This window comes from Rhinolophus hipposideros (genome assembly GCF_964194185.1).
Source record: "Rhinolophus hipposideros genome assembly, contig: HAP1_SCAFFOLD_140, whole genome shotgun sequence".
NCBI classification, from domain to species: Eukaryota; Metazoa; Chordata; class Mammalia; order Chiroptera; family Rhinolophidae; genus Rhinolophus; species Rhinolophus hipposideros.
This window is the reverse complement of record NW_027669107.1, coordinates 24,756-50,038: the sequence shown is the minus strand read 5'-3', so window position 1 is coordinate 50,038 and position 25,283 is coordinate 24,756. Positions and strand designations below refer to the sequence as shown.

The 25,283-nt window shown below is 39.0% G+C and overlaps 1 protein-coding gene across 13 annotated transcripts in view; it reads right to left on the bottom strand.

Moving 5' to 3' along the window:
* The window catches only part of LOC308495690 (ankyrin repeat domain-containing protein 26-like), a 90,998-nt gene that overhangs the window by 52,838 nt on the left and 12,877 nt on the right, over nt 1-25,283 (bottom strand). For 7 of the 13 annotated variants that reach the window (XM_081080658.1, XM_081080666.1, XM_081080664.1 and 4 more), the window contains exons 6-9: nt 24,579-24,649; nt 12,271-12,321; nt 9,606-9,639; nt 7,012-7,084 (exon numbers count right to left, since the gene is read on the bottom strand). In XM_081080658.1, the coding sequence (XP_080936784.1) occupies nt 7,012-7,084; nt 9,606-9,639; nt 12,271-12,321; nt 24,579-24,649 (229 nt within the window). The remainder of the gene's footprint in view (nt 1-7,011; nt 7,085-9,605; nt 9,640-12,270; nt 12,322-24,578; nt 24,650-25,283) is intronic. The other 6 variants (XM_081080670.1, XM_081080663.1, XM_081080668.1 and 3 more) reach the window with 1 other exon arrangement.

Sequence of the window (25,283 nt, the reverse complement as noted above, 5' to 3'; positions counted from 1 at the left end):
AAATGGCGGCGTGAGGTGAGCCTCTGTAACGCTCCCCTGGAATTTACAACGAATCTGACAACAATAACTCCACAAAGGACTCCTTGCACAGCAGACAGGCAAGACGAAGAGGCCGACTACTGAATTCACCTCCAGGTGGGTGAATCGCGCGAGCGGGGGAGGAGGGAGAGGAGAAGTGCGGAGACGAAGCCGCGCGGGCGCAGGACGCAGACCTAGCTCAGTGCTCGGAGCCCGCTGCTCCCGGATCCTCCGCAGCTGCGGGAGCGGGAAGGACTCGGACTGCTAGGGCTCGGCTTACGGCCCACAGGGCTGAGGGGGCAGCATATAGCACAGCTGAACACAATGCTCTCTCACGGCAGACCTCGGAGCAAAGACTGAGGGAAGAGGGCTGAAATCGGTGGTTTAAGACCTCACTGCCGAGCGGAGAACGGAAGCCTTAGGCACAGAGACTAGCTGCCCCCTCCCTACCCTCCCAGAGCTCGCCCTGCCCCCACCTGCCCGGTGCTAGAAGCATTAAAGTAGCAGTGTCGGATCAAAGGACAGAATATTTGCTGCTCTGAGAACTGTGGACCGCAGACACAGATTCGCAGCTCAACTAGTTCTGGCAAAGGGGAGGGAGCTGTGGAAGCAGGACTGGCTGTGGTGGTGGTCGCCGCCATTGCTCTGGGCCACTTCTCACAACTCACCCCGCCCCTGGCCCCACCTATCTGGGCGGATCCCTGCGGGAGTAAACAGAACTGCTGAAACATACGGGCTCTGAATCTGGTGCAGAAAGAGCTTTGGAACTCCAAAAGCTCTTCGCATACCTATCAACCTGTTGCAGAAGACACTCCTGTAGATGTCTAGGAAGAGAAATAGTAAATCAGTGATTGCCATGAATAACCAAGGCAACAAGATAGCTCAGAAAGAAAGTGAAAAGTCTCCAGAAAAGGAACTTAGAGATATGGACCTTTGTGATTTAAATGACAGAGAATTCAAGATCGCAATTCTGAAAAAACTGAACGAGATGCAAGAAAACACAGAAAGGCAGTTTAATGAACTCAGAAACACAATCAAAGAACACCATGAGCATTTTACAAAAGAGATTGAAATCTTGAAAAAGAACCAAATAGAATTTCTGGAGATTAAGAACTCAATAGAAGAAATTAACAATAAAATATCCAGCTTAGGTAGTAGAGTTGACCAGATGGAGGAAAGAATCAGTGACATCGAAGATAGGAACCTGGAATTTACACAGAGGGAAGAAGAAAGAGACTTGAGACTTAAAAGAAATGAAAGAACTCTACAAGAACTTTCTGACTCCATCAGAAAGAGCAATATAAGAATAATGGGCATACCAGAAGGAGAAGAAAGAGGGAAGGGAACAGAGAATATATTCAAACAAATCGTCGATGAGAACTTCCCAAAGTTGTGGACAGAACTGGATCCTCGAATCCAAGAAGCAAATAGAACACCCAATTACCTCAATCCCAACAGGCCTTCACCAAGGCACATTGTATTGAAGCTGTCTAAAATCAATGACAAAGAAAGAATCCTCAAGGCAGCCAGGGAAAAGAAGACGGTAACTTACAAAGGAAAGCCCATTAGATTATCATCAGATTTTTCAGCAGAAACTCTACAAGCTAGGAGGGAATGGAACCAAATATTCAAACTATTGAAAGAGAGAAATCATGAGCCAAGAATAATATATCCAGCAAAGATCTCTTTTAGATATGAAGGAGGAATAAAGACCTTTCCAGACATCCAGAAGCTGAGGGAATTTTCTAATACACAACCTGCACTACAAGAAATACTAAAGGAGGCTATTAGACCACCATCAACAGGGACAACTTGTGGCAACCGAAACATAAAAAGGGGGAGCGTAAAGGCCTGAACTGGAATATGGGAATAGAGAAAGTAAGCGTACTGAAGAAACTGGAATACTCTAAATATCAAACTTTCTTTTACATAAACTCAAGGGTAACCACTCAAAAAACATCCAATCTGAAATATATACTGTAATAAAAGAAGAAACAGAGGGAAACATCATAGAATACCACCACACAGAAATAACAGACAACAACAAAAAGGCAAAGAAACAATGGAGACACAGCCTTACCAGAAAACTAAAGACAGAATGATAGGAAATCCTCACATATCAATAATCACCCTAAATGTAAATGGACTGAACTCACCAATAAAGAGACACAGAGTAGCAGATTGGATCAAAAAACTAAACCCAACCATATGCTGCCTACAAGAGACACATCTCAGCTACAAGGACAAGCATAGACTCAAAGTGAAAGGGTGGAAATTGACACGCCAAGCAAATGGTACCCAGAGAAAATCAGGTGTAGCCATAATGATTTCCGATGAAACAGACTTCAGGGTGAAAAAGATAACAAGAGACAAAGATGGACATTTCATAATGGTAAAGGGGACTATACAACAAGAAGACATAACAGTCATCAATATTTATGCCCCCAATCAGGGAGCACCGAAATATACCAAGCAACTACTAACAGAACTAAAGGGAGAAATTGACCAAAACACAATTATACTAGGGGACTTAAATACATCATTGACAGCTATGGATAGATCATCCAAACAGAAGATAAATAACGAAATCGCAGCCCTAAATGACACATTAGATGAATTGGACATCATTGACATATATAGAGCACTTCATCCTAAAACATCAGACTATACATTCTTTTCTAGTGTACATGGAACATTCTGAAGGATAGACCATATATTGGGACACAAAATCAGCCTCAGCAAATTTAAGAAGATTGAAATCATACCAAGCATATTCTCTGATCACAAAGCTTTGAAATTGGATATCAACTGCAAAAAGAAAGCAGGAAAAAACACAAATACATGGAGATTAAACAACATACTATTAAAGAACGACTGGGTCAAAGAAGAAATTAGAGGAGAGCTCAAAAGATACATAGAAACAAATGACAATGAAAATACATCCTACCAAAATTTTTGGGATGCCGCGAAAGCAGTTTTAAGAGGGAAATTTATATCATTACAGGCCTATCTCAAGAAACAAGAAAAATCCCAAATAAATAACCTCATGTTACACCTTAAAAAACTAGAAAAAGAAGAACAAGCGAAACCCAAGGTCAGCAGAAGAAAGGAAATAACAAAAATCAGAGCAGAACTAAATGAAATAGAGAACAAAAAGACAATAGAAAAAATTAATGTGACAAAAAGCTGGTTCTTTGAAAAGATTAACAAAATCGACAAACCCTTGGCTAGACTCACTAAGATAAAAAGAGAGAAGACACTAATTAACAAAATCAGAAGTGAAAAAGGGGAAGTTATCGCGGACACCACAGAAATACAAAGGATTATCCAAGAATACTATGAAGGACTATATGCCACCAAATTTAATAACTTAGAAGAAATGGACAAGTTCTTAGAAACATATAGCCTTCCAAGGCTGAATCATGAAGAACTGGAAAATCTTAACAGGCCGATCACCAGTAACGAAATTGAATCAGTCATCAAAAACCTTCCCAAAATCAAAAGTCCTGGACCAGATGGCTTCACCAGTGAATTCTACCAAACCTTCAAAGAGGATCTAATACCAATCCTGCTCAAACTCTTCCAAAAAATTGAAGAAGAGTCAGTACTCCCTAACTCATTTTATGAGGCCAACATTACCCTGATACCAAAACCTGGTAAGGACAACACAAAAAAAGAAAACTACAGACCTATATCTCTGATGAATACAGATGCTAAAATGCTAAAGAAAATTCTAGGAAATCGAATACAACAATGCATTAAAAAGATTATTCATCACGACCAAGTGGGGTTCATCCCCGGGGCACAAGGATGGTTCAACATTCGCAAATCCATCAATGTGATACATCACATAAACAAAATAAAGGACAAAAATCATATGATTCTATCAATTGATGCAGAAAAAGCATTTGATAAGGTACAACATCCATTTATGATTAAAACACTTATTAAAATTGGTATAGAAGGAAAATACCTCAACATAATAAAGGCCATATACGACAAGCCCTCAGCTAATCTCATAATTAATGGTGAAAAGCTGAAGCCCTTTGCTCTACGTTCAGGAACACGACAAGGATGTCCCCTATCACCTCTGCTTTTCAACATAGTGTTGGAAGTCCTCGCCAGAGCTATCAGGCAAGAGAAAGAAATAAAAGGCATCCAAATTGGGAATGAAGAAGTTAAATTGTCACTCTTTGCAGATGACATGATGCTATATATAGAAAACCCTAAAGACTCCACCGAAAAGCTATTAGAAACAATCAATGAATACAGTAAAGTTGCTGGCTACAAAATCAACGTACAAAAGTCTATTGCTTTCTTATATACCAACAATGAAATCTCAGAAAAAGAGATAGAAAAAAACAATTCCTTTTGCAATTGCAGCAAAAAGAATAAAATACCTAGGAATAAACTTAACCAAGGATGTGAAGGATTTATATGCTGAAAACTATAAGACATTTTTGAAAGAAATTGAAGAAGACACAAAGAAATGGAAAGACATTCCGTGCTCATGGATTGGAAGAATCAACATAGTTAAAATGGCCATATTACCCAGAGCCATATACAGATTTAATGCAATCCCCATTAAAATCCCAATGGCATTTTTTAAAGAAATAGAACAAAAAATCATCAGATTTGTTTGGAACCACAAAAGACCCCGAATAGCCATAGCAATATTAAAAAAAAAGAACAATACTGGAGGTATCACACTCCCTGATTTTTCCTTGTACTACAGGGCTACAATAATCAAAACAGCTTGGTATTGGCGGAAAAACAGACACATAGACCAATGGAATAGAATTGAGAACCCAGAAATAAAACCACATAAATATGGACAGATAATTTTTGACAAAGAAGCTAAAAACATACAATGGAGAAAAGACAGCCTCTTCAATAAATGGTGCTGGCAGAATTGGATAGCTACGTGCAAAAGAATGAAACTGGACTGCTATCTGTCACCATGTACCAAAACTAATTCAAAATGGATCAAAGACTTAAGCATAAGACCTGACACAATAAACTGCATTGAAGAAAACATAGGTACTAAACTTATGGACCTTGGGTTCAAAGAGCATTTTATGAATTTGACTCCAAAGGCAATGGAAGTAAAAACTAAAATAAACAAATGGGATTATATGAAACTGAAAAGCTTCTGCACAGCAAAAGAAACTATTGACAAAATAATGAGGCAACCAACTGAATGGGAGAAGATTTTCGCAAACAGTTCCTCTGATAAGGGGCGAATATCCAAAATATACAAGGAACTCATGAAACTCAACAACAAAAAAACAAACAACCCAATTGAAAAATGGGCAGAGGACCTGAAGAGACAATTCTCCAAAGAGGATATACAAATGGCAAATAGACATATGAAAAAATGCTCAACATCGCTAATCATCTGAGAAATGCAAATGAAAACCACAATGAGATATCACCTCACCCCAGTCAGAATGGCTTTCATCAACAAAACAAATAGTAACAAGTGTTGGAGGGGCTGTGGAGAAAAAGGAACTCTCATACACTGTTGGTGGGAATGCCGACTGGTGCAGCCGCTATGGAAGGCAGTGTGGAGGTCCCTCAAGAAATTACGAATAGAATTACCATATGACCCAGCAATCGCTCTCCTGGGTATCTACCCCAAAAATATAAAAGCATCTCTCTATAGAGACACGTGTACTCCAAGGTTCATTGCAGCTTTGTTTACGGTGGCCAAGACATGGAAACAACCAAAATGTCCTTCGATAGATGAATGGATAAAGAAGTTGTGGTACATATACACAATGGAATACTATTCGGCGTTAAGGAAAGATGATATAGGAGCATTTGTGACAACATGGATGGATCTCGAGAGAATAATGCTAAGTGAAATAAGTCAGACAGAAAAAGCAGAGAACCCTATGATTTCACTGATATGTGGTATATAAACCAAAAAGAACAAGACAAACAAATGAGAAACAAAAACTCATAGACACAGACAATAATTCAGTGGTTACCAGAGGGTAAGGGGGTGGGGGGTGGGTGATGAGGGTAAAGGGGATCAAATATATGGTGATGGAAGGAGAACTGACTCTGGGTGGTGAACACGCAATGGGATTTATAGACGATGTAATACAGAATTGTACAGCTGAAATGAATGTAAATTTACTAACAATTGTCACCCCAATAAAATTAATTAAAAAAAAAAACAAACACTAAACAAACAAAAAAAAGAATCTCTGCTTTTCAAATTGGTTATTATTTTATGCAACACATGTACTCTTCAATTAGATGAAGACACTTAAATATATTCACAATGCAATGATTTAGATCATAGTGCAATCCTTTTGTAATATGGGTTTTGAGATGGAGAACGTGAATTCGAAACTTTCAAAACTCTACTATTATTTTAGTCTAAATGATGAACCTAATATCCTGGAAACTAATATAAAACAATATGGAATGTCCACGGACTGTAAGCGAAAAAGAAAATGGAGAAAACACTTCCTCCTAACAAGTATACCATACCAACATACAAAGTGTAAAAAAATAAAACTATATGTCTTATGCTATATAGTTTTATAACTGAAAGCTACCAGGAAGATTTCATGACTGTTACAATGAGTACCGGAATCCATTAAAGATTCCATTTAGGCACGAGTATGATAAAAGTCAGGCTGGTATAACGTAAAAGTCACATTAAAAATCCTTACCCTTAACCAAATTGCATATCTCCGTCACTGTGGGAAAACTCCCTATAGAATTTTACTATCACTATACATATCCCAGCCCCTTCTTTTTCTCAGCTCCCATCTTCGATACTTACTAAAGTTAAAAGAACAACAACAAAACAATGAAGCGTCAAATGGTCATATGTTATAAAATGTTTCACACTGACCAATTTTCCATAACAAACATAAAACAATGATAGGTGGAACACTACCAAATTTTACAACTCGGTGCTACACAAAACTAAATTAAGAGCACAACAGTTAATTTCACACAGGAGCCTTTTACCTTGGTACCAACATCGAAGAGTCCATCGTCTGACGAAGACCATGAATCATCACTGCCATGTTTCCAGGAAAGACTTCGGGGAAAGATACACAAAAGAAACAAGTGAATTCATTTCTTTACAAAAGCAGCAACAACAACAACAAAAGGAGTAAAATTCAGCTATCTGCATATGAAATGAAGTTTCTTTATATGATTAAAATTTAGATGATGTTCTAGAAAAGCGATCAGTTATCTATTTCTGAATGCACCACTCCCAACTCGTGCACGAGTTAATGAAGATACACTCTAAGTTTCCATAACAAAGAATGACAGCCAATATGTTGGCAACACCTGAAAGTACCTTGTTTTCACCAAAAGTCCCCAGGGCTGAATTGAAAACGCAATTAATAGCTGACAAGAGGAACCTGAACTGGGACAAAAGCAATGACCTAAACCAAGGTAGAACGATACACTGAGCCTTCTCCACGGTCTGTCCCTGGTTCAAAGATTAATCTGTGTGGGTCAAAAACGGCAGTCTTGCGTCTTTAACGTAGAAAGCAGTTATTAAATTGACCCCATTCCTTCCTTTCACCCTGAAACATTACAGTGAGGTCCCTGAAATGTGTGAAATGTTTGCAAGTTACACGTACAAAAGTCAAAGAACAAATAATGTATGTTGTTAGCCTCCCCACTCTCCGATCACTTGTCCGCACAGCTTCCTGGCAATCTCCAACCTTGAAAACTTCAGCCTACGAAGGCATAGAGACTCCTGAAACAAGGTTGGGCTCAAATGACCCACAGTAGGACTTTTCTATTTCCCTGTTCCTGGAAAATAAGCTCAATGGAGCCTCAGTCATCCACTCCCAACACAGGCATGTTACCACCTACCCAACTCCATTACTGTTTTCACAATCAGTCCTCCCTCTGCCCAACCCTCCATCTCCCTGGGAAGGACATCAGCCCGTTGGGAAAAGAGGTGGAGGTGACGAGACACCTGCCGTGGGCCATAGATCTATGTAGTTCAGCAATCTCCAGTGCCTTTGGACTCGAGGGGACCCCCTCTGTAATTTCGGGTGCAGGTGGATGATACCACATTCCTACTTGCTATTAAGAGAATGTTTCCAGAGGCTCAAAGGTTTAATATGTTTTCATACAACCTTAAATTTTGCTGGTTCCTCCAATTCAACAAACGAAAAAGCAGCAACCTGTTCAGATACCCTTGAACCCCTTACTTTAATCTGCTTCTTTAGACAACTACCAACATCCGGTGTCCTTCTTGCTTGTAATTTCTCTTTACCTTGTCATACCCTACTCTTCTGATCTCTTTTCCCTTATCTGATCTCTGATCTCTATTCTAAAAGCTTTATTCCTATTCCAACCCAGTGTTGGTCCTATTGAGACTTGGATTCCCCTGCTAATTCCATTCTTATCCTCTTCCACTGCATTCACTAGACCTTTCCATAATTAAACCCTCACCCAAAGGATGATAAAGAAGGAAGTGTGCTGGGCTTAGAAACCTACACTTAATCTCATTTCATCACTCACTATACTCAAATAAGTCACTTTAATCTCTTGGGGCTCAAACTCCTCATGTGATCAACTACTTGACCAAAACATTAATGGCAGCATGAAGTACTAGGGGGTGTTTTGAATAATTAATTGCTAACATTCCTTTAACACCTGGAATTCTATGTACTTTTGATTCTGTCAAGAAAAATGGAGAACACTTAGCTGGCAGAAGTGGAAAAAAATAACACAACAACGGCAACAATAATACCCCGAGAATGCAGAGAAAAAGGGGAAAAATCAAGAAAACTCATGGAAGAGGGAAGAAAGACTCTGGAAAAAGAGAAAAAACTTCCTAGAACAAGGGAAAGGTATTAGCCAGAAGGGAAACACAGGCTGGGAAGTCAGTCAGTAGAGGAATCAATTAGAAATATCATCTCAATTTGTGCTGCATTAACACAACATGGTCTATACATAGATGTTCTTCACTTACAGAACAACGATTCATCCCAAGAAGTGTACATCGCATTATACCTGAAAACATTTATCTGATTAGGTCTTGCTTATGTACAACCTGTGGTTTGGTGGCCACAACGAACTGAGATCTGCCCTAAACACTGATGGTGAAAACAAGGTTCTCGTGACTGCTGCAACTGTCAAGTACATTCAGACAAGAGCTTGGGCTAACTGGGCTTGGTAGGAAACTTCTAAATCAGCACTAAGGCATCACTAAACGGGACTCTCTGAGGCCACCTGACGTGCACCTGAATCTTGAATCCAGACCTGTCCAGGCACTTTTCAGTACAGGCCGAGGGACAAGAGAACGGACTTGGGAAGCCAAGCAGGTGAACGTCACATCACAGGTCAGCCACTTGGTAACAATGGAACCAAGGGTCAGTTAATCCACCTCCCGGAAGCTCGGCTAATGAATAAATCTAGGCCGAACAGCACAGCTACTTTGCGAATCTACTGTGCCGACGACCTGGGATTACCAATGTTAGGCACATAGTATAGGATCTAGGCCAGAGCAGAACACTCATTAAAGCTTACTGGCTTCTCTGGGCAGTCTCTCAGTTAACATGCAATTTTAGAAATCCATAAAATCCTACCTGCTTGCAGAGTTGCATTTAGAGCATTCATCCACTGTTAAAGAAAAAATTTACATACATTGTAAATACACAACAGAAAAACACAGAACTTTAAAATTATCAGGCTGAACTTATGAAAAAATATTTTTGGGACAACCCCTGAAGACTACAGTAGAATGAATGTTAATGATACTATTGGTGGGAAATTAATACGTGCAGAACTTTTACTTCCACTCCTATTTATATGTGTGTACATATATTTATATTTATATATTCATACATAGATACGTACACATATATGTACATGCATGTACTTATGCATGTTTGTATGTATTATACATTTATATCTAATGAAAGAAAAATAAACGGGATGTGCAATCATTTGATAGCTACAAGTCAAGTGCTACTTACAATGATTGTAATCCTCCCAAACCCATTGCAGTCAACGAAACGGTATCAGCAGTAAAATCAGTATCATAAACTAACACGGTGCAATTTAAATAGCATGATTTTTCTGCACTTCTGTCATGAAGAGCAGTTAGAAGAGAGTCCACTTGTTTTGCTCTGACACAGTACCGCTGTGCCGCTCTTCAGTCAAGGGTGTTCAGTTTAGGATGAAACACCCTGTCATTAGCAGCTTAGTCAAGAAGCAGTCTACTTTGCAGCACGGCAAAACACAGGAAATAGACTCTTTCTGGCCCTCTCTCCAGTGCAGGGTAAGTATGAAAGACTTTGCGATTCCAGTTTTATCAAGTCTAACCCCTGAGACTGTTTCCCTCCATTGCTGGAGAGTCTATCCGGCTCACCTCATAGAGCAGGAAGGTCCAAAGGGTTATTGCTGTACAGCAGCGTGTGATGCCATTTTTCTCATCCCTCCCCTTAGTGGCAAATGTGTATAGAAATCATGGTTTTTTACCTTGTAAGTCATATATCATCAAATCCTAAGCCGATGAATAACAGCAAACAAACAAACACACCCCCCCCAAAAGACAAAGAGGTTATCTTGAATAACAACCTTCAATGACCCTGGAGTTTTAAGTTTTTAAACATTCAAAAAGATGGCCACTGTATGATTCCAACTATATGATATTCAGAAAAAAACAAAACTATAGAAGCAGTAAAAAGACGAGTGGTTTCCAGAGGTTAGGGAGAAGGGAGGGCTGAGGAAATGCGGCAGAGAGTATCTATTAGTGAATCTATTCTGTGTGATACTGGAAGGGTGGAGACCTGTCATTATACGTTTGTCATACCCCACAGATTGTACAACAGCAAGAGTAAACTCTAACGTAAAGTGTGGGCTGTGAGTGGTCATGCTGAGTCAGTGCAATTCATAGATCGTCGTGAATGTACCACCCGGGTGCAGGTGTCAACAGCGAGGGAGGCTCTGTGTGGACGGGGATGTGGGTTTTGAGGGAACTTTCTCTACTCTCTACTCAATTTTGCCCTGAACCTAAACCTGCTCTAAAAACGAAGGCTTACTAATAAAAAAAAAAAAAATTTCCACTGAAACTGCTATTACCAGATATGAACACATTAATGCTATTTTCAAACTACAGTCACCTTGAAAATGAATATCAAGGTCCAGTATCAGAATATGATTATTCACCCAACCGAATGAAGCGTATGAAAAGCCATAAACAAAGCAAGTCATTTTTGGAATACTTACACAAGAAAATCACTGATAAACGTGACTGAACATCTCGCTTTAGCATGCTGAATAGTGATGCCAAGTGAATCAAAATGGAATCGTCCCTGTACTTACAGGGCAACTTTGATTCTCATTGTAAATCAGAAATCATTGTGCTGATTTTATTCAAAAGCTATATTGAAACATTAATCACACAAAAAGATTGGAGTTGCCATGGTTATTGCCATAGTAATGTATGTGCAATACCTGTGAAATACTCACGAAAAGGCAAAAAAGTAACCAGCACTGCAATGTTTAATGGATGATACAACTGAAACCAATACCAAGGCACGTCACCATATTCCTTGCTATTAAAATAAAATTTTAAGCTACACTAAAAATTAAGTCAGGCCTATAACTGCTGTGCAGAAAAGATTTCATACAGCAGGCCTGACTGCTATCCTTTGAAAGTCCTGCTTGAATGGCTGGCCCTTGGCTGGTATCTGGAAACCTGCATATGGGGAGGGTTCCCACCATTCCCTAACTAAGTGTGGCTCACCGTGCCTGAACTGCTTGTACAAACAAGGTGGTTCATGCTGGACACTCGCTTTCCTTCTGGGAATCAGGAATGTTAGCATCTGCTAGGGGGACGCTGCCTATGTGACTGGCGTGCCATGAAAGCACTCCATGAAGGCACTGAGTCTAATGAGACTCCAGTACCACTAGACAGCATTTCACATGTGGTGCCAGAATTTAATAGTGGGGTATTAAGCACATCCTGCTAACTCCACAGGACATGCGTCTTGGAAACTTGCGCCTGGTTCCCTCCTGTCATAGACATTGCCACACACACCTTTTCTCTTTGCTGATTTTGCTCTCACTGTAACAAATCACAGGCACTAGTACAGCTATAAGCTGAGTCTTGTAAAGTGCTCTAGTGAATAACCAAACCCAGGGGTGGTATTAAGAACCTCTAATAAATGGCATTATATGAAATTTTCATTCTGTGGGTTGATGCTTTCTACATGATTAAGGTCAGAAGGTGATTTTGCAGATTACCTGTCATTAAATTTGTTTTTTTTGATTCTTCTTTTGCAGATTCCTGTAGAGCTAGATATATTTGAATAAAGGCATAAAGAGGATAAATGAAATGATGTCAGAAAATACTGTAAAACAAGCAACCATCCTATTTTAATCAGAATAAAAAATAAAAAATCCTAATGACAACATGTTCTATCAGTTCCTATATAGCAAATGAAGAGATCGCACTGTCAATTTTCTACAACTAGGCAAGGTTTATGTTCTTTTTATAATACTTATGAATCAATCAAGTAACTGGGATAATTACAGAAAAACATATAACTATCACTTGTAGTATAATAATGTACACTGATTATAGAGTTCCTTTGCTTTCTAAACTTCTTTATTTCTTATAAAACTAAAAACATAGCTCTCGTGTGAAAAGGCAGTGGTTAACAGAATATGTGAAAATGAAACAAAAAATTATATCCATGTAGGATGAATTACCCCTGGATATACCAAGAAACTCAACATTCAGAGGAAAAAAACATGTCTTCCCTATTGACCTGCTGCTTTTCTCTCTCCATCTGATAATGTCCTAGTCACTCTTCTCATGTCCCATTGAAATGCTAGTGCACATTCTGGAAACCTAGGAATCATCTTAGTTTTCTCACTCCCCACTAACTTTTTACATTCAATTATCACTAAATTGTATTAACCATAACACTCTCCAGGCTCTGCTTTATTTTTCCACAGCCACTGCCCTAGTCAAACAGGGGCTCTTAGCAGATGGCTTTCACAGGGGGAAAAATGAGACACCACCGACTGTTATTGTTGCTTCCTAAATGAATAGGATTTATTTTCAGCAAAACAAATGAGAAAGACATAAGCCAGCAAAGACCAACATGTTAAATTGAATAAATTAACCTTCCTGACTTTCTTTTCTTTCAAAATGGATGGGTGAAAACATCACAATGGACTGATACTAGTCCAAGGAAGTAAAAGCTTCCTTTGTCTGCGACTTATTTTTATGTGCTTTTCTTCAATCTATCCTCTATGTGAGGGGCCAGCAAACTCCAACCTGCCATCAGTTTTTGTAAATAAAGCTTTACTGTAGCACGGTCTTGCCTATTCAGTTGGCCCACGACTGCTTTCATACCATGATGGCAGATTTGAGTAGGTATGACAGAGACCACATGGCCTAAAATCAGGCCCTTTACAGATAAGCTTGCTGGTCCCTGCTTTATACCACAACCAGAGTGTCCGAATGCTGTCTCATCTTGTTCCTAGTCTGCTCAAAACTCTCCCATGATCCCTGCAGTAACCATTGCTGAGTCCCTGCCCACTTGCCATTTCTTCATCTTCATTCTCACTGGAGAACCACAATGCTGTGTGGATATTTACTGTCCCAATACACAAAGAACATGGCCTCTCTCCAGCTCCACAAAGAAAAATGATTATACTATGCTAATCACAGTGACTGCTTTACCCCTAACTGCTGTGGGAACCAGCATGTGCTGTACCCCAGCCTGGAAATGTTAAGGGATCTACTGGCAGCCTCTCAGTCTTCTTCCTATTTAAAAGAATCACATAGCTGATCATCACTGTTTATCAGGGAAACGGAAATCAAAACCACAGAGCAATACCACCTCATTACTGTCAGATGGCTATCATCAAAATGGCACCAGATAACAAATGTCGGCAAGGAAGTGGAGGAAAGGGAAAACAGAGCCTGCACTGTTTTTGGATTTGTAAATTGTTATATTCACTGTGGGAAACAGTATGGAGATTCCTCAAAATATCAGAAATAGAACTGCCATGAGATCTTGCAATTCTACTTCTGGGTATTTGTCCAACGAAAACCAAAACAGTAATTTGAAAAGACATCTGCACCTCTATGTTCACCGCAGCAGTATATATAATAGCCAGGATATGGAAGCAACATAGGCGTCCTTCGATAGATGAATGCATAAAGAGGATTTGATATGTGTGTGTGGGGTGTGTGTGTGTGTGTGTGTGTATGTGTGTGTATACAGTAATACTATAACTGATATTAGAATAATTAACTCATCCATAATATAACTGATATAATAATAACTCATCCATAAAAGATGAAATCTTGCCCTTTGTAACAATATGGAAGTTCCTAGAGGTATTATGTAAGTGAAAGAAGACAGAGAAAGACAAATACCTTATGATCTCATTTATATGTGGAACCTAAAAAAACAAAACAAACAAAACAGAAACAGACCCATAGCTACAAAAAACTAACTTGATTGTTCCCAGATGAAAGGGAGTTGAAGAGATGAACGAAAAAGAAAGTGTATGAGAAGTACAAACTTCCAGTGATGAAATATCTAAGCCACAGGGATGTAGTTAACAGCACAGGGAAAATATCAATAATATTACAGTCACTTTGAAGGGTGATAGATGCTTACTAGACATATTGTGGTGATAACCTCGCAAGGCATATCAATGTCAAATCACTATGTTGTACACCTGAACGGATATAATGTTGTATGCCAACTATATAACACAGAAACGCAGTCCTTCAGCCTTTGGATATTGTCCTGTGAGAATATGATGCTTGGAGCCATTGCTAATTAACCAGCCAGCAAAGAAAATGGAAAACCTATAGAAACGCAGTCCTTCAGCCTTTGGATATTGTCCTGTGAGAATATGATGCTTGGAGCCGTTGCTAATTAACCAGCCAGCAAATGAGACTTAAACGAAACACTGACAACCTCACAACTGAAATAGGGACAACAACAGGCAACTCATGGCATCACAGAACCACCAAAACCATCCTGGTGCCTCCTGTTGTAACCACTGTTAATTAGGTCACCTATTACCTGCAGCTAAAACATTCTAACTGACATATTTCCCAAGGCCTACAGGATAAGAGCAACTCCTTTCTCTAGAACTAAAGACTTTCCTAAGCTTGCCTTACCTAGGTATTCACCACCTTCTCAACCATTCCCACAGCACGCTTTTTATACCATCAAAACTGAACTGCTTGTAAATCCTGCAAAGTTCATTGTATATCTTAGCCTATGTCTGCAGTTCCTTCTGCCAAACCTATAATCTTGATTATTGTTTCCCCTGCCCAACACGGTCCTTCTGCCTCTTTATCTGGCCAACTCCCACTCACACTGCATACTTCCCTTAAATCCTACCCAGATTTTCACAACCGAAATCGTCATCATGGTCATAAAGTGTCTGGCCCACGAGATCTGACAATTAGGTTCACGAAGTCATCCTAGAAAAAGTGCTGCATACCTCATTGCTGAGTATCACTATGGTCACCTTCGAAGTACACCTCTTGGGAAACTATGCACCAATGCTAGCACCTAGTCTACTCTGCGAAGCAATTTTGGAACTCTTTATATGGAATGGCCATCAGAGCTGTTGTTGTATTACTCTTGATGTCCTGAATGTCATCAAAATGTCTTTCTTTCAGTATTTCCTTTATCTTCGGGTAAAGAAAGAAGTCATTGGGGGCCAGATCGGATAAGTAGGGTGGGTGTATCAATACAGTTATTTGTTTACTGGCTAAAAACTCTCTCACAGACAGTGCCATGGGAGCTGATGTATTGCCGTCATGCAACAGCCATGAATAGTGGGCCAAAGGTTGAGGTTGTTTTCTTCTAACATTTTCATGCAGTCTTTTCAGAACTTCCAAAAACTAAACATGGTTAACTGTTTGTCCAGTTGGTACAAATTTATAATGAATAATCCCTCTGATGTCAAAACAGTTTAGCAAAATTGTTTTGACTCTTGATTTCGACTGACAGAACTTTTTGGTCGTGGAGAATTGGCTGACTTCCATTGTGTACTTTGATGCTTTGTTTCAGAATTGTATTGGTACACCCACGTTTCATCACCATTGAAAACACGGCTCAAAACATTGTCTTGCCTCTCCAAAAGGTCTTGGCAGCCTTTGACTCTCCTTTGCTTTTGTTCATCGGTGAGCTCCTTTGGATCTATTTTTGCACACACCTTTCTCATGCCAAGATTGTCAGTTAAAATTTTCCTAACTGTTTCTGTATCGATGTTTACTTGGTCTGCTATGCTTCTCACAGTCAGCCAATGATTTTGACTCACAATTCGATGAATTTTTGCAATGTTTTCCTCCGTTCTGGTCGTTACTGGCCACCATGACGTCTCTTCATCAGTGACGCAATCTTTCCCCTCAGAAAAATGTTTAATCTATTTTTACATGGCCGTTTTCCTCGTGACATTATCCCCATGAACCTGGACTAACATGTTCCTGATTTCACTTCTACTCTTGCCAAGTTTAACAAGAAATTTAATGTTTGATCATAGCTCTGATTCAAGCTCAAACAGCCTCGCAATGGCACACAAAAACATGCAACAACAACGAGCAAGACACTGCTACTCAGCAAGACACCGCCACACATCAACACGAACACAGCTCTGAGACACTGATATACCAAGGTTATGAAACCTTACTGAGCTGTTTGTACAGTGCTGCCAATGTAAGCGCACAGTGGCAAGTTCTCAAACTTAATTGTCAGATCTGATGCTACACACCGAATAACAAACAATAATGATAATTATAAGCTCTCAGTGGGCTCTGGCACCTAGTAAGCACTGTGTAAAGTATAATAAATAATAAAAATGACAATGATAAGAACACGCTCTTGGAGGTAGGGACTGTGGTTTTAAAATGCTTGCCTTCTGCAACATCAAAATAACACTTAGTGCCTAAAAGACTCCTGATGGTTACATAGCAAATGGCTGCAGAGGCAAATAAATACATGAATGAAAAGATTGTCCTTGAAAATTCTGTTTTAAGAAACCATAGAAATAAGCCAGGGACAGCTCTAAAGTCTTAGGGGCACATTAAAGATCAAATTCCATTTCATCTCTGTGTTTCCTATAATTTGCAAAACCACCGACACAAGTGCTTTGATAGAGGTCTACTAAGTTAAAGGGGTCCTCGGGCATTTCAGATTGCACAATGTGCCACATTCAGTGAGCAGAATAGTGTTTTTGTCATTGTGAAACTTTTCTGTACTTTTATTATAATCTTTTGAGTCCTAAGTTAGGCTATGGGAACATTTATTATGATTATCTTTTGACTAATGGCTACAAAGCATCTTGTTCTAGAGAAATTACACTGTTATGACAACTATCCAACTAACAGAAGAAAACATTTTCTTCTAATGAGGTCAACATGTCTCACTCTGTTTTGACTTATGAGAAAAAAAGGTGATAATAGGGAGACCTGGTTGGCATATCCACATGGAAAATAATCCATGCTTCTCAACAAGGCACAGCTTTACTGACTTGTATCAGTAGATACCTTTTAAAAACAGTCTCCCTGCGGAGAACTACCAAAAATGGCGGCGTGAGGTGAGCCTCTGTAACGCTCCCCTGGAATTTACAACTAATCGGACAACAATAACTCCACAAAGGACTCCCTGCACAGCAGACAGGCAAGATGAAGAGGCCCACTACTGAATTCACCTCCAGGTGGGCGAATTGCGTGAGCCGGGGAGGAGGGAAGGGAGAAGTGTGGGGATGGAGCCGCGCAGGGCGAGGATGCACGCAGACCTAGCTCAGAGCTCCAAGCTCGCTGCATCCCGGAACTACCGCAGCTGCGGGAGAGGGAATGACTCGGACTGCTAGGGCTCTGCTTACGGCCCACAGCACTGAGGGGGCAGCATATAACACAGCTGAACCCAACGCTCACGGCAGAGAACTCGGAGTGAAGACTGAGGGAAGAAGGCTGAAAACGGTGGTTTAAGCCCTCACTGCCGAGCAGAGAACGGAAGCCTTAGGCACGGAGACTAGCCGCCTCCTCCCAACCCTCCCAGAGCTCGCCCCACCCCCACCTGCCCGGTGCTAGAAGCGAAAAAGTAGCAGTGTCAGATCAAAAGGACAGGATATTTGCAGATCTGAGAACTGTGGACCGTAGACACAGATTCGCAGCTCAACTAGTTCCGGTGAAGGGTTGGGAGCTATGGAAGCGGGACCGGCTGTGGTGGTGATCGCCGCCATTGCTCTGGGCCACCTCTCACAACTCACCCCGCCCCTGGCCCAACCTATCTGGGCGGATCCCTGCAGGAGTAAACAGAACTGCTAAAACATACGGGCTCTTAATCGGGTGCAAAAAGAGCTTTGGAACTTCAAAAGTTCTCTGCACCCCCACAAGGACGTGGCGCCCTATGACCCAGGTGAACTGTTAACAGAGGAGAGGCCCGTCTCCCAGGAAATCCCCCCATTGTGTGAGAAGCTGGAATAGTGCAGAGAAAACATAGCACTACTGTGTCAGAGAGAAAAAAAAAGGCTGCAGTCAGAGAGAAAATAAAATGTTCTACCAACAAGTATTGGAAAACAAAAGAAAGACCTCTTCCTATCAACCTGTTGCAGAAGCCTCTCCTGTAGATGTCTAAGAAGAGAAATAATAAATCAGTAATTGCCAAGAAAAACCAAGGCAACAAGACAGCTCAGAAAGAAAGGGAAGTCTGCAGAAAAGGAACTTAAAGATATGGAAATATGTGACTTAAATGATAGAGAATTCAAGATTGCAGTTCTGAAAAACCTCAAAGAGATGCAAGAAAACACAGGTAGGCAATTTAATGAACTCAGAAACGCAATCAAAGAACAACATGAGCATTTTATGAAAGAGATTGAAAATTTGAAAAAGAACCAAATGGAATTTCTGGAGATTAAGAACTCAATAGAAGAAATTGAGAATGAAATAACCAGCTTAGGTAGTAGAGTTGACCATATGGAGGAAAGAATCAGTGACATCGAAGATAGAAACCTGGAAATTACACAGATGGAAAAAGAAAGAGACTTGAGACTTAAAAGAAATGAAAGAACTCTACAAGAAGTATCTGACTCCATCAGAAAGAGCAATATAAGAATAACGGGCATACCAGAAGGAGAAGAAAGAGAGAAGGGAATAGAGAATATATTCAAAGAAATTGTTAATGAGAACTTCCCAAATTTGTGGACAGAACTGGATCCTCGAATCCAAGAAGCAAATAGAACATCTAATTACCTCAATCCCAACAGGCCTTCTTCAAGGCACATTATATTGAAGCTGTCTAAAATTAACACCAAAGAAAGAATCCTCAAGGCAGCCAGGGAAAAGAAGACGGTAACCTACAAAGGAAACCCCATTAGGTTATCATCAGATTTTTCAGCAGAAACTCTACAAGCCAGGAGGGAGTGGAACCAAATATTCAAACTACTGAAAGAGAGAAATCATGAGCCAAGAATAATATATCCAGCAAAGATATCCTTTAGAGATGAAGGAGGAATAAAGACTTTTCCAGACATACAGAAGCTGAGGGAATTTTCTAATACACGACCTGCACTACAAGAAACACTAAAGGAGGCTATTAGACCACCATCAACAGGGACAATTTGTGGCAACCGAAACATAAAAAAAAAAAGGGGGGGAGTGTAAAGGCCTGAACCAGAATATGGGAATGGAGAATGGAGAAAGTAAGCGTGCTGAAGAAAATGGAATACTCTAAATATCAAACTTTCTTTTACATAATCTTAAGGGTAACAACTCAAAAAAAATCCAGAACTGAAATATATACTGTAATAAAAGAAGAAACAGAGAGAAACATCATAGAATACCCCACACAGAAATAATAGACAACAACAAAAAGGCAAAGAAACAATGGAGTCACAGCCTTACCAGAAAACTAAAGATAGAATGACAGGAAATCCTCACGTATCAATAATCACCCTAAATGTAAATGGACTGAACTCACCAATAAAAAGGCACAGAGTAGCAGATTGGATCAAAAAACTAAACCCAACCACATGCTGTCTCCAAGCGACACATCTCAGCTACAAGGACAAGCATAGACTCAAAGTGAAAGGGTGGAAATTGACACTCCAAGCAAATGGTACCCAGAGAAAATCAGGTGTAGCCATAATGATTTCCGATGAAACAGACTTCAGGGTGAAAAAGATAACAAGAGACAAAGATGGACATTTCATAATGGTAAAGGGGACTATACAACAAGAAGACATAACAGTCATCAATATTTATGCCCCCAATCAGGGAGCACCGAAATATACCAAGCAACTACTAATAGAACTAAAGGGAGAAATTGACCAAAACACAATTATACTAGGGGACTTAAATACATCATTGACAGCTATGGATAGATCATCCAAACAGAAAATAAATAACGAAATAGCAGCCCTAAATGACACATTACATGAAATGGACATCATTGACATATATAGAGCACTTCATCCTAAAACATCAGACTATACATTCTTTTTGAGTGTACATGGAACATTCTCAAGGATAGACCATATATTGGGGCATAAAAGCAGCCTCAGCAAATTTAAGAAGATTGAAATCATACCAAGCATATTCTCTGATCACAAGGCTTTGAAATTGAGATTGGATATCAACTGCGAAAAGAAAGCAGGAAAAAACACAAATACATGGAGATGAAACCACATACTTTTAAAGAACGACTGGGTTAAAGAAGAAATTAGAGGAGAGATCAAAAGATACATAGAAACAAATGACAATGAAAGTACATCCTACCAAAATTTTTGGGATGCAGCGAAAGCAGTTTTAAGAGGGAAGTTTATATCATTACAGGCCTGTCTCAAGAAACGAGAAAAATCCCAAATAAACAACCTCATGTTACACCTCCAAGAACTAGAAAAAGAAGAACAAGTGAAACCCAAGGTCAGCAGAAGAAAGGAAATAACAAAAATCAGAGCAGAGCTCAATGAAATAGAGAACAAAAAGACAATAGGAAAAATTAATGTGACAAAGAGCTGGTTCTTTGAAAAAATTAATAAAATCGACAAACCCTTGGCTAGACTCACTAAGATAAAAAGAGAGAAGACACTAATTAACAAAATCAGAAATGAGAAAGGGGAAGTTATCATGGACACCACAGAAATACAAAGGATCATGCAAGAATACTATGAAGGACTATATGCCACCAAATTCAATAACCTAGAAGAAATGGATAAGATCTTAGAAACATATAGCCTTCCAAGGCTGAACCATGAAGAACTGGAAAATCTAAACAGACCGATCACCAGTAACAAAATTGAATCAGTCATCCAAAACCTTCCCAAAAGGAAAAGTCCAGGACCAGATGGCTTCACTAGTGAATTCTACCAAACCTTCACACAGGATCTAATACCAATCCTGCTCAAACTCTTCCAAAAAATTGAAGAAGAGTCAGTACTCCCTAACTCATTTTATGAGGCCAACATTACCCTGATACCAAAACCTGGTAAGGACAACACAAAAAAAGAAAACTACAGACCTATATCTCTGATGAATACTGATGCAAAAATCCTGAACAAAATTCTAGCAAAGCGAATACAACAATGCATCAAAAAGATTATTCACCACGATGCAGTGGGGTTCATCCCCGGGGCACAAGGATGGTTCAACATCCGCAAATCCATCAATGTGATACATCACATGAACAAAATAAGGGACAAAAATCATATGATTATATCAATTGATGAGGAAAAAGCATTTGATAAGATACAACATCCATTTATGATTAAAACACTTAAAAAAAAAGGCATAGAAGGAAAATACCTTAACGTAATAAAGGCCATCTATGACAAGCCCTCAGCTAATCTCATAATTAGTGGTAAAAAACTGAAGCCCTTTGCTCTACGTTCAGGAACACAACAGGGCTGTCCCCTATCACCTCTGCTTTTCAACACAGTGTTGGAAGTCCTTGCCAGAGCCATCAGGCAAGAGAAAGAAATAAAGCCATCCAAATTTGGAATGAAGAAGTTAAAATATCACTCTTTGCAGATGACATGATGCTATATATAGCAAACCCTAAGGACTCCACCAAAAAGCTGTTAGAAACAATCAACGAATACAGTAAGTTGCTGGCTACAAAATCAACATACAAAAGTCCATTGCATTCCTATATACTAACAATGAAATCTCAGAAAAAGAAATACAAAAAACAATCCCTTTGCAATTGCAGCAAAAAGAATAAAATACCTAGGAATAAACTTAACCAAGGAAGTGAAGGATTTATATGCTGAAAACTATAAGACATTTTTGAAAGAAATTGAAGAAGACACAAAAAAATGGAAAGACATTCCGTGCTCATGGATTGGAAGAATCAACATAGTTAAAATGGCCATATTACCCAAAGCCATATACAGATTTAATGCAATCCCCATCAAAATCCCAATGGCATTTTTTAAAGAAATAGAACAAAAAATCATCAGATTTGTTTGGAACCACAAAAGGCCCTGAATAGCCAAAGCAATCTTAAGAAAAAAGAACAATGCTGGAGGTATCACACTGCCTGACTTTAGCTTGTACTACAGGGCTACAGTAATCAAAACAGCATGGTATTGGCAGAAAAACAGACACATAGACCAATGGAATAGAATTGAGAACCCAGAAATAAAACCACATAAATATGGACAGATAATTTTTGACAAAAGAAGCTAAAAACATACAATGGAGGAAAGACAGCCTCTTCAATAAATGGTGCTGGGAGAACTGGATAGCCACGTGCAAAAGAATGAACTGGACTGTTATCTGTCACCATGTACCAAAATTAATTCAAAATGGATCAAAGACTTAAGCATAAGACCTGACACAATAAACTGCATTGAAGAAAACATAGGTACTAAACTTATGGACCTTGGATTCAAAGAACATTTTATGAATTTGACTCCAAAGGCAATGGAAGTAAAAGCTAAAATAAACAAATGGGACTATATGAAACTTAAAAGTTTCTGCACAGCAAAAGAAACCATCGACAAATAAAGAGGCAACCGACTGAATGGGAGAAGAGATTTGCAAACAGTTCCTCTGATAAGGGTCTAATATCCAAAACATACAAGGAACTCATGAAACTCAACAACAAAAAAACAAACAACCCAATTGAAAAATGGGCAGAGGACCTGAAGAGACATTTCTCCAAAGAGGACTTACAAATGGCAAATAGACATATGAAAAAATGCTCCACATCGCTAATCATCAGAGAAATGCAAATAAAAAACCACAATGAGATATCACCTCACCCCAGTCAGAATGGCTTTCATCAACAAGACAAATAGCAACAAGTGTTGGAGAGGCTGTGGAGAAAAAGGAACCATCTTACACTGTTGGTGGGAATGCAGACTGGTGCAGCCGCTATGGAAGGCAGTGTGGAGGTTCCTCAAAAAATTACAAATAGAATTACCATATGACCCAGCAATCACTCTCCTGGGTAACTACCCAAAGAATTTGAACTCATTTATACATAAAGACACTTGTGCTCCAATGTTCATTGCAGCTTTGTTTATGGTGGCCAAGACATGGAAACAACCAAAATGTCCTTCGATAGATGAATGGATAAAGAAGTTGTGGTATATAAACACAATGGAATACTATTCGGCCTTAAGGAAAGATGATATAGGAACATTTGTGACAACATGGATGGATCTTGAGAGTATAATGCTAAGCGAAATGAGTCAGACAGAAAAAGCAGAGAACCCTATGATTTCACTGATATGTGGTATATAAACCAAAAACAACAAAAGAACAGACAAACAAATGAGAAACAAAAATTCGTAGTCACAGACAATAGTTTAGTGGTTACCAGAGGGTAAGGGGGGTGGGGGGAGGGAGATGAGGGTAAGGGGGATCAAATATATGGTGATGGAAGGAGAACTGACTCTGGGTGGTGAACACATACTGGGATTTATAGATGATGTAATACAGAATTGTACACCTGAAATTATGTAATTTCATTAACAATTGTCACCCCAATAAATAAATTTTTTAAAAAAACAGTCTCACTGCGATTCCTTCACACTGGCTAAGTTTTGTAGTTCTTGTTGTTTGCCATTTGTTTATGGGACTATGAAGGTATTGTTGAGTTCTTAGTTTTAGTTACATTATGGTGAGACAAACCACAATGTAATAACAAGAATTCATTCACTACGTGTAATCCATTTGCTGTAAAATTTAAACAAATATCCATTTTTACAAGTCCAACTTATTGTCCAACTTATAAGGTGATTATAGAAGCAACATACAACATACTAACTTAAAAATCATTTTTCTTATTTACACAAATATCATATGGGATTGTAGGGGTCATGACTAGATAAATGAGTTTCTTTTCACACAATACTCTCTCAGATTTTAAATTACCTACAATTAACTTTTATAATAATTCTGAATACTAGACTATTAAGAAAGACATTAACTAACAAAGAAAAAATATACATGCAATATACACATTTTTTAACAGCTCTTTCAATAGCAAAACTTTCTTAGTCTTACTGTATGTCTGGTAGAACCACAAAGAATACTTCACTATTAAGAGTCTTACCTCGACTGTTACTGTCAGAAGACGTTTCACATCTCCATCCTTTTTTATAACCAGAAATTAGTTGGACGTTGCTATGTATAAAAGAGGTGAGAATATTACTGTCTTAATACTGACAGGAAAACATTTATCAAAACATGGAATTCTTAGAGTATTTCAGGTAATATCTGAACTAATATAAAAACTTGAATTATCCCATACGCTTCAATTTTGTAAGTTCTAAAGGCAAACAAATAAAGAAACAAAAACTTATAGACACAGACAACAGTTCAGTAGTTGTCAGAGAGTAAGTGGAAGAGGGGATAGTAGAAAAGGGTAAAGGGGGTCAAACATATGGTGACAGAAGGAGAACTGACTCTGGGTGGTATATCACACAATGTGATATATAGACAATATATTAAAGAATTGTACATTTGAAACCTATGTAATTTTACTAACCATTGTCACCCCTATAAATTTAAGTTAAAAAAAAAACCATAGTAAGTTGTACAAAATTTTTCTTAAGCATGTGATTAAAGAAGACAAAAAAACAAGGTGAACCAGTCATGTTGAGGGCAGTATAGTTCAGTCAGTTAATTAGAATTAGCAGGGGCGAGAGTTGAGAACTCAGAAATCCTAGTTCTATAGTCCACAAGATCCGTTTTCGGGGAAGTCACCGCTATTAGGCTCAGAGCTTTCCTCTACAAACCAAGCATCTCACTGCCTTAT